The sequence below is a fragment of the Protobothrops mucrosquamatus genome, unplaced genomic scaffold (genome assembly GCF_001527695.2).
Source record: "Protobothrops mucrosquamatus isolate PMUCROS unplaced genomic scaffold, P.Mucros_1.0 scaffold5315, whole genome shotgun sequence".
Taxonomy (NCBI): domain Eukaryota; kingdom Metazoa; phylum Chordata; class Lepidosauria; order Squamata; family Viperidae; genus Protobothrops; species Protobothrops mucrosquamatus.
The window spans coordinates 1-15738 of NW_015391180.1; the positions used below are offsets into that span (position 1 = coordinate 1).

General features: G+C 37.6%; 1 protein-coding gene across 1 annotated transcript; it reads right to left on the bottom strand.

The window, feature by feature from the left end:
- Positions 1-4: 4 nt before the first annotated feature.
- On the bottom strand, positions 5-12959 carry HSD17B3 (hydroxysteroid 17-beta dehydrogenase 3; the record flags this gene model as incomplete). The annotated part of the gene is made up of 10 exons (XM_015829049.1): positions 12809-12959; positions 11132-11178; positions 8111-8186; positions 6722-6829; positions 5350-5417; positions 4296-4331; positions 2160-2194; positions 1195-1276; positions 274-339; positions 5-34 (listed from the first exon to the last, which is right to left on the bottom strand). Coding segments are annotated over exons 1-10 (699 nt in total), but the record flags the coding sequence as incomplete, so codon positions are not given.
- Positions 12960-15738: the final 2779 nt, after the last annotated feature.

Genomic DNA, 15738 nt, shown 5'->3' on the forward strand with positions numbered 1-15738 from the left:
TCATCGGAGTAGAAACAGCAAAGGGAGTCACTGCCTAAAATAAGGAGAAAAAAACAGTCACAGTTTCACATTCCAGAAGATGTTGTAAAATGTACATTGTAACGTGTTCATCCTTTATTGGAAAAAATACACATGAAGACACAAAAAAAGAGAAAAGGAGGGGTTTTTAGAAGCAGGAGGAAAGAAAACATGATAAAAATTTCCAAAGCCCCAATCTATTCCATTGATTTAATTCAATGCTTATTGCAAAAAGAAAAAAAGAAATGTAATTACCTGTATCACAATTCCTTTTGACTTATATTCCACTTGAAGTGCTTTGGAAAATGTGTATACAAAAGCCTACGTAGAATTACAGAGAAACAAAGGGACAGTTTTAAAGAATATTACATTGCTTGTACACATTTATGAAATTATTTTCTAGATCTAAAGCTTGATTTCATTCAAGGCCCTTTTTCAAAATCTTTCCATTTGTTCTTCATATCACTACTTAGTGTCATTGCTGAATACTGAGAATATAGAAAGTTGCATCCAAATTTTGTTCAGTTAATTCAGATATAAAAGACCCCTTGCAACATATCCAGGAATCCCAATCACAAGAAGGCTGCATATATAAAAATTTGTCATTCTTTCCCTCTAGTGAACCAGAAATTATTTTTACAACTAACATGTTCAGGTATTCCAAATGAATATTTGAAAAAAAGAATATTAATTTAAGAACTGGAACAGGTAAACAGGCTTGCTATCATAATGGGGAAGAAAGATAAAATGGCTCAAAATAAAACTGACAGTTTACCCAATTCTCCCCCTCAGGTTTTGGACAAATCACATTTGTTTCCTGGTAACATTTTTAAGTAAATTGGGATTAAAATAAAAACACACTTTAGACATAGTTTCTGCCTTTTCTTATGTCTTGCTTAATTTGTGCTAGCAGACTAGTAAATGTGTACATGGGCTGATGGGAAGTTGTCCTATGTTCCTGTTTCATCATTCATGGGGAAAAAAACCTTTCTTTTTGGTCTTCCAGTTTCTTTAACATCAGGGCTCTGAATAACTTTTGCAGAGTTCATCACAGTCTTGTAATTGAAGTATATGATGTCTGATTTCAGCTTTTAGAAATGGCAAGGTATTTTTTTAATATCATGAAACCAATAACCATAGATAAAAACTGAAGTACAAAAAAAATTAAAGTCATACCTTAGATGCAGAATAGATTGCATATAAAGGACAAGGAAAGGTGCCAAAGGCTGATGAAAGATTAAGAATTAGACCTTTTTTTCTGAAATGTAAATTGAAAATAACTTTTAGGTATCTTGCATGCACTAAACTAATACACTTACTCAGGTTTTATAGATGCCAGTACTTACCCAAGCTCAATCTTCTTAGGAGATTTATGGCATTTCATTGAGTTAACAAGTATTTACCCTTACATAAGACAAAGACTGCAAGATCCCTGTCGTTCATTTGATGTCTGGAGAAATCCACCATAAAAAAAACCCTGCCATACTGTATATCAGGGGTTCCCAACCGAGGGTGCGAGACGATATTCTAGGGGGTGTGAAAACTTGGGTTCTCAAAATTATAGTGTAGATGCATAATTCATTGCCGTTATTTCGAACTTTTGTAAGGGGTGCAAGAATATATCAGAAGCATTCTAGGGGGCAGGGTATACAAAAGATTGGGAGCCGCTGCTGTATATCCTTCAAGGCCAGCCTGCAAACTGCTAGAATAACATTAACTAATGGATTCAAACGCTAATGAATTTATAGATCATTAGCAGGTGCAGTTGCTTAATGTATGGACAGAAGAGAATTGCCACGGAACATCCTTTGTATCCTATTGGATGGGCTGCATACATTGACCCTGTGATATGGCCTAATACACGGGTAGGCAACCTTGGTTCTTTTATGACTCGTGGACTTCAACTCCCAGAATTCCTGAGCCAGCATGGCTGGCTCAGGAATTCTGGGAGTTGAAGTCCACGAGTCATAAAAGAACCAAGGTTGCCTACCCTGGCCTAATATCTGGTTTGTGACTATGACATTCTCTGGAAAATGGTGTAATTTATGCCAACCCAAATCATCCCAAAGTTCATTAAAATCAAAAGGCTTCCCTGAAGAAAACAATTAATAAATAAATTATAATGTGGAAAATTGCTTTACCTTGCCACCATTTGTTTCAAAATGATTCGCGTCATCTAAAAAAAAAAAGTATAATTAGAACTAGCCCTCACAGATTGTTTGAGACAATTCAAGAAACATTGGCAATTTAGCCACCACAATGCCCTAAACAATATATATTGATGTCCCAAATTAGATATTGACTATGTGTGTATGTGTGTGTGTGAGAGAGAGAGACTTCCCCCCCCCTTTTCTCTTGAAATAAAGTACTTCACCTCCTGAAAACAATCATAAAATTGTTGAGTCAGAAGGTCCCATGAAGGAGGTAAATGCAAACTGATTGTCAAATGCCCAAAATACAATCACATGACTGGGCTGTGCACAGCAGTCATAATTTCTACGACAGATCATAAGTAGCCTTTTTGAAATTCATTGTAACTTTGACCAGTCATTAAACAACTGGTCGTAAGTTGAGGACTACCTGTACTCTCATCAATTCAAATGTGCCCTCCACCCTAAAAAAACAGGGGTCTTCAAACTTGGCAACTTTAAGACTTGTGGACTTCAACTCCCAGAATTCCTCAGCCAGCCTTGGCTGGCTGAGGAATTCTGTGAGTTGAAGTCCACAAGTTTTAAAGTTGCCAAGTTTGAAGACCCCTGCTAAAAAACATGGATTCAAGTAGCAAGAAAAACCTCTTACATCTTTTTAAGTAAACTAATGAGAAATGATAGTCAAAGTTTTCCATGAATGTTTCCAGAGAACGCTTTTGTTATGCAACTATTGTCTGTTTATAACATTCAGATTTTCTTTCATATTTTTGTTACTAGAAAGAAAAACCAATTAAGTGGGGAAAAAAAAAAACTTGCCAATGTGGGAAGGTCCAATTCCCTATCTCTGCTGAATGGTATTTTTGACAATTTGTCCAATCTAGAATCAAAGGGCCTGTTTAGAAATGCTTATAGCAACCAAAATATTGTGCATATTGTGTTGGTTTGTTTTTGTTGGTTTGAACCAACAAAAGGGTTTGAACAAATATCAAAGCAGCAGCTGTCAGATTCTGTTTAGGGAAAAAAAAACATTTGACATCCTTTAAAGATGTTTGAGATAACTTGTAAACACAAAGCTTAAGCAGCTTTTCCTGACTGCTCAGAAGGAAATGTGATAGCAAAGGCTTCACTATTATATGATCAGCTAAAGCTGCAATGAACATTACGTCAGTTCAAGTGATGCTGCTGTCCCAAATTGCTAAGAAACAAACTCTAGTTTTGCCAGGAAAAGAGTCAAGAACTAAATGCTGCATTATAATACTTCTAGAAGGAAGAAAAACCCATCCAGTAATCTTTCTGCTGAAGTAAAGCTATTGTTCACAAAGAAAGAACTTACAACAGATACACAAGAACAGTCTTATTAGTGCCCACTGGCTAAGAAAATTGACCCTCATGTTTATATAAAACATTGCTGATTAAAGGTAGGTGAGGTACAGATTTTAAGCCTCTTGGTATCCCAAAGCAGCCATTTTGTTATAAAAAGAACACTGTGAGAAATTATGCCACTGAAAGTCTACACTTTTCTACATTGCCTACAGCTAAACGATAAGCAAGGATATTAATATACCTGCTTTCACATACTGTATTTACCACTAAAATTGTTTTGATTGTATGATGTGATGGGAAAGTAAAATGGTATGCCTAGCTTTAGAAATTTTGTTTTGCTATCATGCAGTAGCCATATTCAGTTTTGATTAGCGTAGGTCAAATATGTCAAACTGCCGGCCCATGGACCAGATGCGTCATACCGAAATCGCACCCACCCCATTGCCGGCAATGGGGAAAAAGTTGCAATATGTTACGCGATGTCACATGACATTGCAAGTTTGACATGCCTGGCCTAGGTGGTTACCCATTCTGATGTCATATATTTCAACCTCCAAAGAGGAAGGGAACCAGCATACAAGCAAAGTGGAGGAGCAGAAAATCCCTGGGATGCTAATGAAACAACAGAAGGAGAAGAATTGAGTAAGGACCATTTTCACTCTACGGATGACAAAGAGTTGCAACCCAGAAACTTGTGGAAGGCCAGACATTGTCAAAGTCTATGTTTCTTTGCATTCAGTTCAAATGCCATGCCTTACTTTTATGCAAGCAAACATAAGAGCTGGTCTGGTCTGTGATACATACCTTAGTGACAGACATGATGTTGCAATTAATGAGGTCCTGTTGAGAATAATACATGGATTACATGGCAGTTGTGCTGATTTGAAGAAAACAAGATGCTCAGAAAATTCAGTTTGGCCTCAGTTTCTAGAATGAGATGTTTAAAAATCTGTTCCTACCAGGGCCGCATGAGCCTTCCTATTTCATGAGGATTAATTTGCTTCTACAGGATAACCCAAACATTATTTAGCTAGATGGCTTGTATGTAGCACAAGTCAATTTCCCCCAGCCAGACATTTTCCTTTTCTATGAAATTGATATTTTGCTGCAGAAATAAACATCTTGACTGCCTACAATCCAAAACAACCCATTACACTTCCTCAAACATCCAATTGTGTCTAGAAATGCATGTTTGATTCTAGTCAAAATGTCAGGCAAGAACAGGCAAATGTCATGCAGAGTTCAAGCTAACTATTATGTTTTGCCTATAATACAAGAATCTCCCCAGACTGGAAGTCTTCTCTTGGGAACAAATAGATAAGGCTCCAAGGAAATTAGTGGGAGTCAGTCCTAGCCCTTTGGCAGTTGTATAGTAAATCCAGGCTTACTCTGCACTTGAACTTTCCTCCTTGCCAGGTCGAGCGCTTCCTGACACAAAACTTCATAAAAAAAATAATTTAAATGTGAATCAAGCTTCAATCAAATTTAGAAACCTTGTTTATTGGCTACTCATTTACTTCAACAAAATTTAGTACTGTATTCTAGAGAAAATGGGAGATGATCATGATAGAAATACTTCCTGAAACATTCTTTAAGCCCTGATAAACAAGAACAATTTTGTGTAGAGGCTCAAGAGGCTCAACCTTGAATACTGGAGTATAAGAACGAGGGGTAGTAAAGCACAGTTGAGCTTACAATACTCTGTGTTATTGCTTCAATAAAAGTTGCTCATCTCAATAAAGTATAATTTTATCATCCCCGTGGAGTTAATTCTCTGGTCTACGTAGTGTGGCTGATACTACATTTTGTATGAAAACACAAATACATGATCTTATTACTATTATGGAAGAATCCTTACCTCATCTTTGTCTGGAATATTAAGAAAATGGCACGGAAAGCGATTAGGTAGCATTCCAACATTGTTAACTAATAAAAAAGAAAAAAAAGCAAATTAGAATCATGAAGTACAAGGGAACCATTAGAGTCTCTGGATCACATGCAGACCAGAGTCCCACTCTTTTGATCTCCAGAGCTCCTTGGCTCCTAGATTGTATTGGTATTTTTTTAAAGGCAAAGCTCCATTTTTTTCGGCTGAAAAATGAGAAAAGAGACCAAAACATTTGTGCCCTTGCCTTTGTTTTGATGAAATAACCAGCTCACTATAATAGGTTCCCAGCCCTGACTAAAGATGCTTTTTTCTGAAGATAGAGAATACACAGAATTCATTCACAGATAAACATGATTGTTGAATGCTGTTTTCTAATAACACTAATGTCAGATCAACTGTGTCTGTCTGATGAAGACAATTTAATGCTATGTAAATTTAAAGGATAGAAGAAAAGAAACTATCATCTACAATGTTTCGCTGAGTAATTTATTGGGATGCTTTTCAGGCATGATTCAGGCTGAGCTATAGTACCAAGCAGCATTGGTAGCATAGGTGGATAACTTTTGGTGGGCTCTGGATGAGGGTGATATGGTCCTTCTGGATCTCTCAGTGGCTTTTGATACTATTGATCTTGTTGAATTGGCTCCAGGAACTGGGAGTGGAGAACACTATTTTGCAGTAATTCTCCTCCTTTCTCTGTGGTTGGTAGCAGTCAGTACTAATGGGGGGAGGAGGGGTCCAAATCCTGGTCCCCTGTTATGAGGGGCACTTCATGACACAAGTCTCTCTCCCTCTCCTACTTTCTAATTTCTAAGAAGCCATTGGGAGTGGTCATTCACCAACATGGGTTTTGGTATCATCAGTAAGCTAATGTATGGATGATACCCAATTATATATTTCTACCCTATGCTGGGCAAGTGATGCTGATCAGATGCTGACTGAATGCCTGGAGGCTGTAAGGCTTTGGATGGGAAGAAGCTGGCTGTGACTCAGTCTTAGCAAGGTGCAGTGGGATTTTGGACCCTCAGGGTCAGAAGAACAGAGACTTCTAACTCTGGACAGGTAACACTCTCCTATATAGGAAAAAGGTAAAAAGGGCAACTGACAAAAATGGTTTTTATTAGTATCCCCAAATAGTACTACTACTACCAAAATAGTAGTTAAAAATCAAATTATTTTCACCTATCACTGGTTTCTTTTATTGAAGGATGACTTTTAAAAAACTTCCCAGAGTTCTAATGTTCAAAAATTGGTCACATTTAACTAATTCATAAAAAGGAAAGTCTCCTTTGAACCAGCTTAATTTTGGGTGACTTCATTCTTCCATTCTTGGTTAACTTACCCAAAATTCCAATTTCTAATCCTTGAAGGTTTTCTTCAATGTTTTCATATATGTCATTTTCTGTGAAGTCAGCTTGTATGATTTTCACAGTTCTCTTAGTCGTTTGTTCTGCATGGAGGAGGAGGAGGTTTTATATTAATTTATTTTCCCCCCCTATAATTGTATTAAGTTTAAATAGATTAAATCTATGAGGACACCAAAACAGGGACCTTACCTGGAATATTACATCCATTTAAACATATTTGGAGCCAGTGACAATGGCAGAATCACTTATGACAATGGCAGAATCACTGGAAAACAGTTACTATATGACTTAGTATCAGACATTCAATTAATTCATACCCAATGCTGGAAATCACAGCAGCTTCCAAAATTTATTGTAACTTTTACTAAAATTTATATCTATTTCAGTAAAAACTACACAAATTTTGTTTACCTTAGAGGTTAACAGATGAATTAGCATATAAGCTTTAGTATTAAATGTTGGTCACAATCCTTAGTAAGCAAGACACAAAGGGGTCATATGTTGTGCCATGAATAAATCAATTTTTGTCTGCCAGCAATTTTTTTATTAGATTCAGTAGCATTTGCTTGAGGAAAATACAGTGAATCATGGGACAAGATTACCTCTGCTGCTGTTGCAAGATTTCTTTAATGGATGACATGTTAGTTCAATAAAAATAGCTTTAGATCAAAATAATGCATTATTTTGATCTATTGATCACAGTGACATTTGAAACATAATACATGTCCTCAGTGCTTCTCACTTTCTGTCAATGTCTTGAAAAAGAAGATTTATGACCTGTTCTCAAAGTTGTGGCTGTCATGAGGTCCCTGCAGTCACCTAATCACATTTCGGGCAACTGGCACACATTTATGATGGTCACAGCATCCCACAGTCGTGTGTGATCACCATTTGCAGCTTTCGTAGCCAGCTTCCATCAATTAAAGTCAATAGGGAAGTTGGCAGGAAGTTGCTAGTTGTGGTCAAATGATGTTGCACTTAACCCATAGTGATTCATTTAATGAACTGCTAGTCCCACTTGCCGAGTGAATGTGAGGATTACTTGTACAGGAAGCCATGATGGGTTCATTTAACAAATAAAATCAAATTCCACAATTGCACTTATTTGAATTTAATGGAATTAAGTCTGCCATTCCTACCCATGCATTATTCTAGAACGTAAATCTTTCTTCCTGCAGTATTAAACCAGTGGTTTTTTTCTCTATTCCCTTCTTCCAAATTAACATTCAGTCTGATTAAACTTGAAAGCTTGCCCATTGTTTTGTATCATTTTTGCTTCATTGCAATGAAGAATTCTTCTGCTGTGAGGCTACAATGTGAACTTGAGATACCTTGGGCAAAGCTCCTTCTTGTTACAGACTTACCAATTTCCAAGGCTACCTTCTCCAAGTTTTTGAGTGATCGACTTATGAGAACCACATTTAATCCGTGCTTGGCAAGCTGAAAAACAAAGTTTAGCAATATTTAAAATTTTATGCTGAGTTAATGGACCACCTCCTATGTGAAAAAGTGTACTTTATTTATATGCTGTAAACCCAATCCTACCATTAAGAAGAATGAGCATGGGAGGTTGTGGGTGTGTCTTTATATATTTACTGTGTAAAATTTAATGAAGAATGGTTACAGGAACTGGGCATGGCTAGTCTAATGAAGAGAAGGACCAGGGGAGACAGCATAGCAGTGTTCCAATATTTGAGGGGCTTTCACAGAGAGGAGGGGGGTCAACCTATTTTCCAAAGCACCTGAAGACCAGACAAGGAATATCGGATGAAAACTGATCAAGGAGAGATTCAACCTAGAAATAAGGATACATTTTCTGACAGTGAGAACAATCAACCAATGGAACAGTTTGCCTCCAGATGTTGTGGGAGTTTCATCACTGGAAGCTTTCAAGAAGAGACTGGACTGCTATCTGTCAGAAATGGTGTAGGGTCTCTGGCTTGGCCGTGGTGGGGGGGTTGGACTAGATGACCTACAAGGTCCCTTCCAACTCTGTTATTCTAATTCTAATTGTTATTCTAATTCTAATAATACATTCTCTTTATATGATTTCATGGAGAAAATCAATGTGGTTTCTAAAAGTCAAAAATATCTCTGCATATAATCAATTAATTAATCTTTGTATGATTGCATTACAAAAATGATCTCAAAATTCTCTTCTCTCTAAACTAGAATATAATAATAATAATAATAATAATAATAATAATAATAATAATAATAATAATAATAATAATAATAATAATAATAATAATAATAATAAAGTTGGAAGGGAGCTTGGAGGTCATCTAGTCCAACCCCTTGCTCAGGCAGAAAACCCTATACCATTTCAGACAAATGGCTGTCCAGTCTCTTCTTAAAAACTTCCAGGGTTGCAGCATTCACAGGTTCAGGAGGCAGGTTCTTCCACTGATTAATTGTTCTGTCAGGCAATTTCTCCTTAGTTCTAGGTTGCTTCTCTCTTTGGTTAGTTTCCACCCATTGCTTCTTGTCCTGCCTTCAGGCGCTTTGGAAAATAGCTTGATTCCCTCTTCTTTGTGGCAGCCCCTGAGATATTGGAACACTGCTATCATGTCCCCCCTCGTCCTTCTCTTCATTAAACTAGACATACCCAATTCCAGCAACCGTTCCTTATATGGCAACCGTTCCTTATATCCAAGACTATACATATTATTGGGTGACTACCCAAAATAATTTTGCTTTTTAACCTTTTAAATTTTGTAAAGTTATTTTCTTTCCTGGTTTAAAAATATGGTGTTATAAAACCTAGTGTTAGATCTACACAAGAAGCATATTGAGTTTTCACTGGTTTGTTGTTTGCCGTGCTTCATCACATATAGATCCCAGCTTCCTTCAGCTCAGTGGTTCTCAACCTGTGGGTCGGGACCCCATTTGGGATCGATCAACCATTTCATGGGGGTCGCCAAGCAAGGCTGTCCGCCATTTTTTTTGTCCGCCATTTTTTTTGTCCGCCATTTTTTTTCCCCTTTTCCAGCGGGTGCCTTACCTCCCTTGGGCTGGGCCAGCTGGTGATCGGCCTGCTCCGTCTCTGCCGCTTGCCAGCTGCGCCTCGGCCGGCGCAGGGGGCGGAACCACGCATGTGCGGCGCTCCCGGGCAGGGAAAGTCCCCGACTTACGACCGGTTGGGTAGTCCTCGACTTACGACCGGTTTAGTCCTCGACTTACGACCGGTTTAGTCCTCGACTTACGACCGGTTGGGGTCGCGGCATTAAAAAGGTTGAGAACCACTGCTTCAGCTGGAATGGCAAAATTCTGTGCAAGCAGGTGGCTTTCATCTTACCTCCTGGAATCAGATGGCATGGAAAGCATCTGATGATACTATCAACTTACTGGCAGAGAGCTCAATTCACTTCCTGGATAGCCAGATTTGAAGGCATGTTTAGTAATGTCCATAGAAAACTTTATCATGCAAAACACGTTCTGCTTGTATCAAGTTATTCTAAACCTAGATAATTATTGTAGGCAATGATTGCCCCTTTATTGAAGTAAAGAGAAATAGCATATGTATTTTGTATTCCTGTTCCTACACAACAGGGGACATGATGGCTCAGAGGTTCTAGACACGGGCGCTGCACAACAGAGTGAGCTTCCATTCCCGCCCCAGCTCCTCTCCACCTAGCAATTCGAAAGCATGCAAATGCGAGTAGATTAACAGGTACCACTTTGGTGGGAAGGTAACAGTGTTCCATGAGCCTTTGGCATATAGCCATGCTGGCCACATGACCACAAAAAATGTCTTCAGACAATACTGGCTCCCTCAGCCAAGAAATGGAGGTGCTCTAGAATCAGACAGGACCGGGCAGGGAAATCTTTACCTTTTACCTCTTATGCAACTTGATGGAAAAGAAATTAGCCGTAGAAAAAGAATCCAATGCAAGTGGAAATTTAGATGAATTCTCATAGATAGGGGCAGGGCTAGTTTATGTTGTCCTTCAGCAGTGTGGTGCATGGCAAATCTTTCACTCTGCCACCATCCTGCCAATCATCTGTAGCCTCTCTGGTTCTCAGATGTCAATTAAATCTGAAGAAAAGGGGGATTTGTTTTTTTTTTCTACCACTCAGGTACATGCACAGGCATGTATCAGACTGCTAAACAGATTGGTGGAATGATATACTGTACAACCCAAAATGCCATTACTGCAGCAGCAGCAGCAGCTGCTACCCCCTTATAACTATAGCATTAGCATTTTAGCAATGAAGTAAAACTAAAACAAAAACCTGACACCTCTTCAGAAAGGAAAAAAATATTTCAAGAAGTTGGAAGAATAATTTTGGCACAGTATTAATGACAAACTGTTTACACAGCACATTAGAATGTATTCTAAACTATCTGAGCCCAATATAAACATGAAATATATGTTTACCACCTCCAACGAGTAGGCTCTTCCAATTCCACCTCCTGCTCCAGTGACCACTAAAAAAAAAAAGAATATAATGTTTAATTATCTTATTCCTTTTATACATCTTAATATGTATATATTTTCCTCTCACTTTCATCTTTAGACATAAGACATGTAGGGGCCTAGCAAATGCGATTTGACCTAATTTATATTAGAACAAAGTTTTTTACTACTTTAGTTTTGAAATAGCATGGAAAGCAGCAACTGGGGAATTTGGTGATTTGGTTTTGTAATACGTATCAATCAAGTTGCTTGTCTAAAATCTCTTTAAAATGTAGTCCACGGCTACACTTGCTGGAAAGTGGAAAGACCAAGTGAGATTACTCAAAAGATTGTACTTTAAGAGAGTTTGAAATTAAAGACAGACATTGTCCTAAAAATAGTAACAGTCTGGATATCAAAAGTCAGAAGGAAGTAAATTATTACTTAATTTGTTGGACCCTGCTTTAGGAATATATGGACCTAGTAAAATTCACTGAAAATTCTTCACCTGGACATAATAACAGATCTAAGCTAGAAGCTGTACAGTAGTATAGAAATTCCGTGCATAATTAAATTCATGCAGAGAAAATATTGTTTATAGAAAATATGGGAATAAGATAGCCAATCATGATATACCTAAAAGTAAAAATCTGTCGCTTTTCACTGAAAAATAAATATTAGTGAATTCTATGGGATTTTATATAGACATAGGAAATAATATCTGTATAAATGCTCTAATGTTTCTTAATTACCAAACATCAGAATATGATGCTTTGAATAAGACTTGTTCCTAGGGGAGGGCACTTAGGATTGCAAATTAATTTCACAATGCTTACATTGCTTATATTTGTTTCCTTCCAAGAGTAGCAAAGGTTCATAAAATTGTAGAAAATTGTAAGAGATTAGGAAAAAGAAAACCTGAGGCAGTTCAGCAATCATAAGCCTAGTATAGTTGTGATACAATCCTACCAACTTCTAATAAGATAAGTTGTTTGTTTGTTTTTTCTACTGAGGATACTTGCAGGTTCAAATGAGAAATTTTTTTTAAAAACCAGTGGTTCTCAATCTTTTATGTCTTCTCCATCCAATCCCTCTAACAAAGAATCTAAATCCCACTATTGTAATAAAAATGGTCATCTCTTCCCAAGAATGGCAGTTATATGTTTACAGGTGATCTAAGATACTTATTATTATTAATGGTTAAAATTCCAGTCTTATTCTGTTATGCATCCCACCATTAAAGAACTACAGCCCAAGCAAGAGAAAATTTATCTGCATGTACAACATGAGGACAGCTACAGAATCATACTGGAATAAAAATATACACACGCATACACACAAAATAGCAATTGCATTCCTGAAAAGCAGAACATTTAGTATTAAAAATATTATGGAATTGCATAACACAAGCAAATAGTCCGTTTGTAACTCTCCATGCCATTACTTGCCCATTTTAAACATTTTCCAAATAAAGGAAAATAGAGTTCTATACTCTGCAGTAAAAAAGAAAATGAACAATGTCTCAGAACAATGAAACAAGTTCCTATTTCTCAAATTCTCCAGACTTTTAGAGATAAATGATATGGAAAACTGACTTTCCAACACTGAGCTAATATCTTTTCCCTCCACATTGGCATATAAGAATAGCAAAGGTGTCTTTACCTGCCCATTCTCCCATTGAACGAAAATAAGATGAAGGCAAAATATTCCATATGTAAGGAAGAAAATATTTCAAAAACCAAATGCACTTTAGCAGGAAAATGGAACAACAGATGCCTCCAAGGAGAGCAAGCAGCAGCTGGAATTCATCCATGAGAAATTTATAAATGGAGAGGTTGGACAAGTGTTGAAACGGTCCTCTCTTTATTCCAACCAACAACTGCTTTGAAAGCTGAGCTGGCAGAAGAGAAATAAATATGCCCAATCATAACTTCTCAAGTCATTTGAATCTTGTTCAATGGAATACACTCAGAATAATAACAAAATGACGTCTTCATCCTGATATGCAAGAGTATAGGACAAACAAACCAAAACATGAGTTCCAGAGCCAACTTGATAATTTTCTTCTTTTACAAAAATAACATGATGTTTGGGCTTCTTGGGATGAGCTCACTCCTAACACATGGAAGCTGTCATGATGTCATCATCATCTGAAGATGATGATCTGGTCTATCAATTTGTTGCTGAGGGTCACTGTTATCTCCTTGTTTATAAATGCATTAACCTTATGTAAGATTTTTATATATCATCATTGAATTTGCAGTTGTTTCTGGCAGCATGCTTTAGTGGAGTCACAGAGCAATCTTCTACTCAAGAATAAACCTCATTAAATACACTAGGTAACAAATATAGGATTGCAATCCATATGTCACCTTTCCTCCAAATGGAATGATAAGCAGCATTACTATTACTACTAATATTACTACAACTAGCACTGTGGATGAGCAGCCAAATGGACAGGAGCACAGTAGAGAATATGAATTTGTTTATTATTATTTATGAATGTGTACAGAGATGTGTATGGGTGCTTGAGCATTCGATAAATTAGCTCAGCTCTCAAACAGCATGGATAGTATGGAACCCAGAAATCCAAAGTTGTTTTCTTACCAGCATGGACTTATTATGAGGAGGGCCCAGAGTTGAAAATGGGCATCAATTTTGATACGAAAAATAATATTCTATTGCAGTGGTTCTCAACCTGTGGGTCGGGACCCCATTTGGGGTCGATCGACCATTTCATGGGGGTCGCCAAGCAAGGCTGTCCACCATTTTTTTGTCCGCCATTTTTCCCCCTTTTCTGGCGGGTGCCTTACCTCCCTTGGGCTGGGCCAGCTGGTGGTCGGCCTGCTCCGTCTCTGCCGCTTGCCAGCTACGCCTCGGCCGGCGCAGGGAGCGGAACCACGCATGTGCGGTGCTCCCGGGCAGGGAAAGTCCTCGACTTACGACCGGTTGGGTAGTCCTCGACTTACGACCGGTTTAGTCCTCGACTTACGACCGGTTGGGGTCGCGGCATTAAAAAGGTTGAGAACCACTGTTCTATTGCCTTGCCAGAGCTTGACTTACTGATAACCTGTTTTCAATTGATTAAAAACCACAACCCCATACACAATGTGGCAAATCTGATCATGGATTTCCCCCCCCCCAAATAATGCTTATCAGACTCTTTTCCCAAAATTGGACAAGTTCTAAATATGTGGATTTCATTTCCAACATTTCTCAGCAATGGCCAGACTGTCTGGAATGGAAGACCACATATCTGGAAGTGGCCAAGATTGGAGAACATTGTGCTAGACTAGTGTTTCTTATACTTTTCTCTATTGGGACCCCTTCCCACTTTTAAAAATAATGGAGGATAGTTTTGTTTTTTGTTCATATGAGTTATATTTATCTATATTTATCAGTATTAAAAATTAAAATGGATGCATTTGCTGCCACTACTGCTTCTCACAATTATTTGATGGGACTTTAATATTGTATTATTTTTCAACATAGGCTGGCAAATAATTTTGGATCCCTGAATCTTGGGGAACCTCCAGAAGTCATAAGACCACTTCCAGATTATGAAATTTAGCAAGAAAAGGTGAGTAGGCAGAATTTTTGGACCCACAGAATGCTTGGAAATACATCCCACCCAAAAGGTATCCTCCCAACAAAAACCCCACTAGGCTGTAGTTGTAGCATTTCAATATTTTTACAAATGTCTTAATAGGTAATGGTGGTGTCCAAGTTGCATACTTGTAAATAAATACAATTTCTTTTGATTTTCCAGTGTTATAAGTCTTTAATTAAACAGTTTAAAAATATTGAATTCAGGTGGGACAGGAAGGCTGATAGACAGCAAAGGAAGTTTCTTTGGGGCATATTTGTTTTGCCCTGAATGCTCCATTGCCTGCAAATGGTGTGGGTAAATAGAGTAATTCAGGTTACAGGTTATATTGTTTTTGGCTGCTACTTTGTGGTTCCTTTCAAGTAAGACTTATATGCCATATTGTCTTGCTTCCTTCATGGACTATACAACAGATATGTATTTCCTGCATATAATTGCAGATGAATTTAAGATACAAAGCAAAATCTAAATAGACCTTCAATAAATATGTTTATAGAAGAATATTTCTCAGGAGTTTATTCTAGCAAATAGAGTTTTGTATAAAATTAAGCTAGCATATTCTTCTGAAGGATGACCTTCCTTACATAGAAAATAGATTACATTGTAATAAGGCATCTAAAACAGGATTAACAAAGGCTAGCATTCATAAATTCACTGCCTTGCCTATTTAAACAATGTAAATCTCCAAGCTATTGGTTCAGTGAGCGTTTGTTATATTTGCAAATTTTCCCACCATTTCGGTTTGGAATCTGTGCAAAGGTTTCCCTACCATGCTCTATCAGGAGAAATACAACATTATCACAGTTCAACGATGAAAATAATCAGTTCCTGGGAAGCCAAATACCCTCAAACCACTCTATTTTTCTAGGGTTGATCTGGAGTCTTAACTAAAGCTTCTTAATGATCTTCAAGGCAACCCCTTGTAGAGCATATTGCAATAATATAATCCAATTACTGAACCAATCTTTTCTGCTGCCTCAAGGTT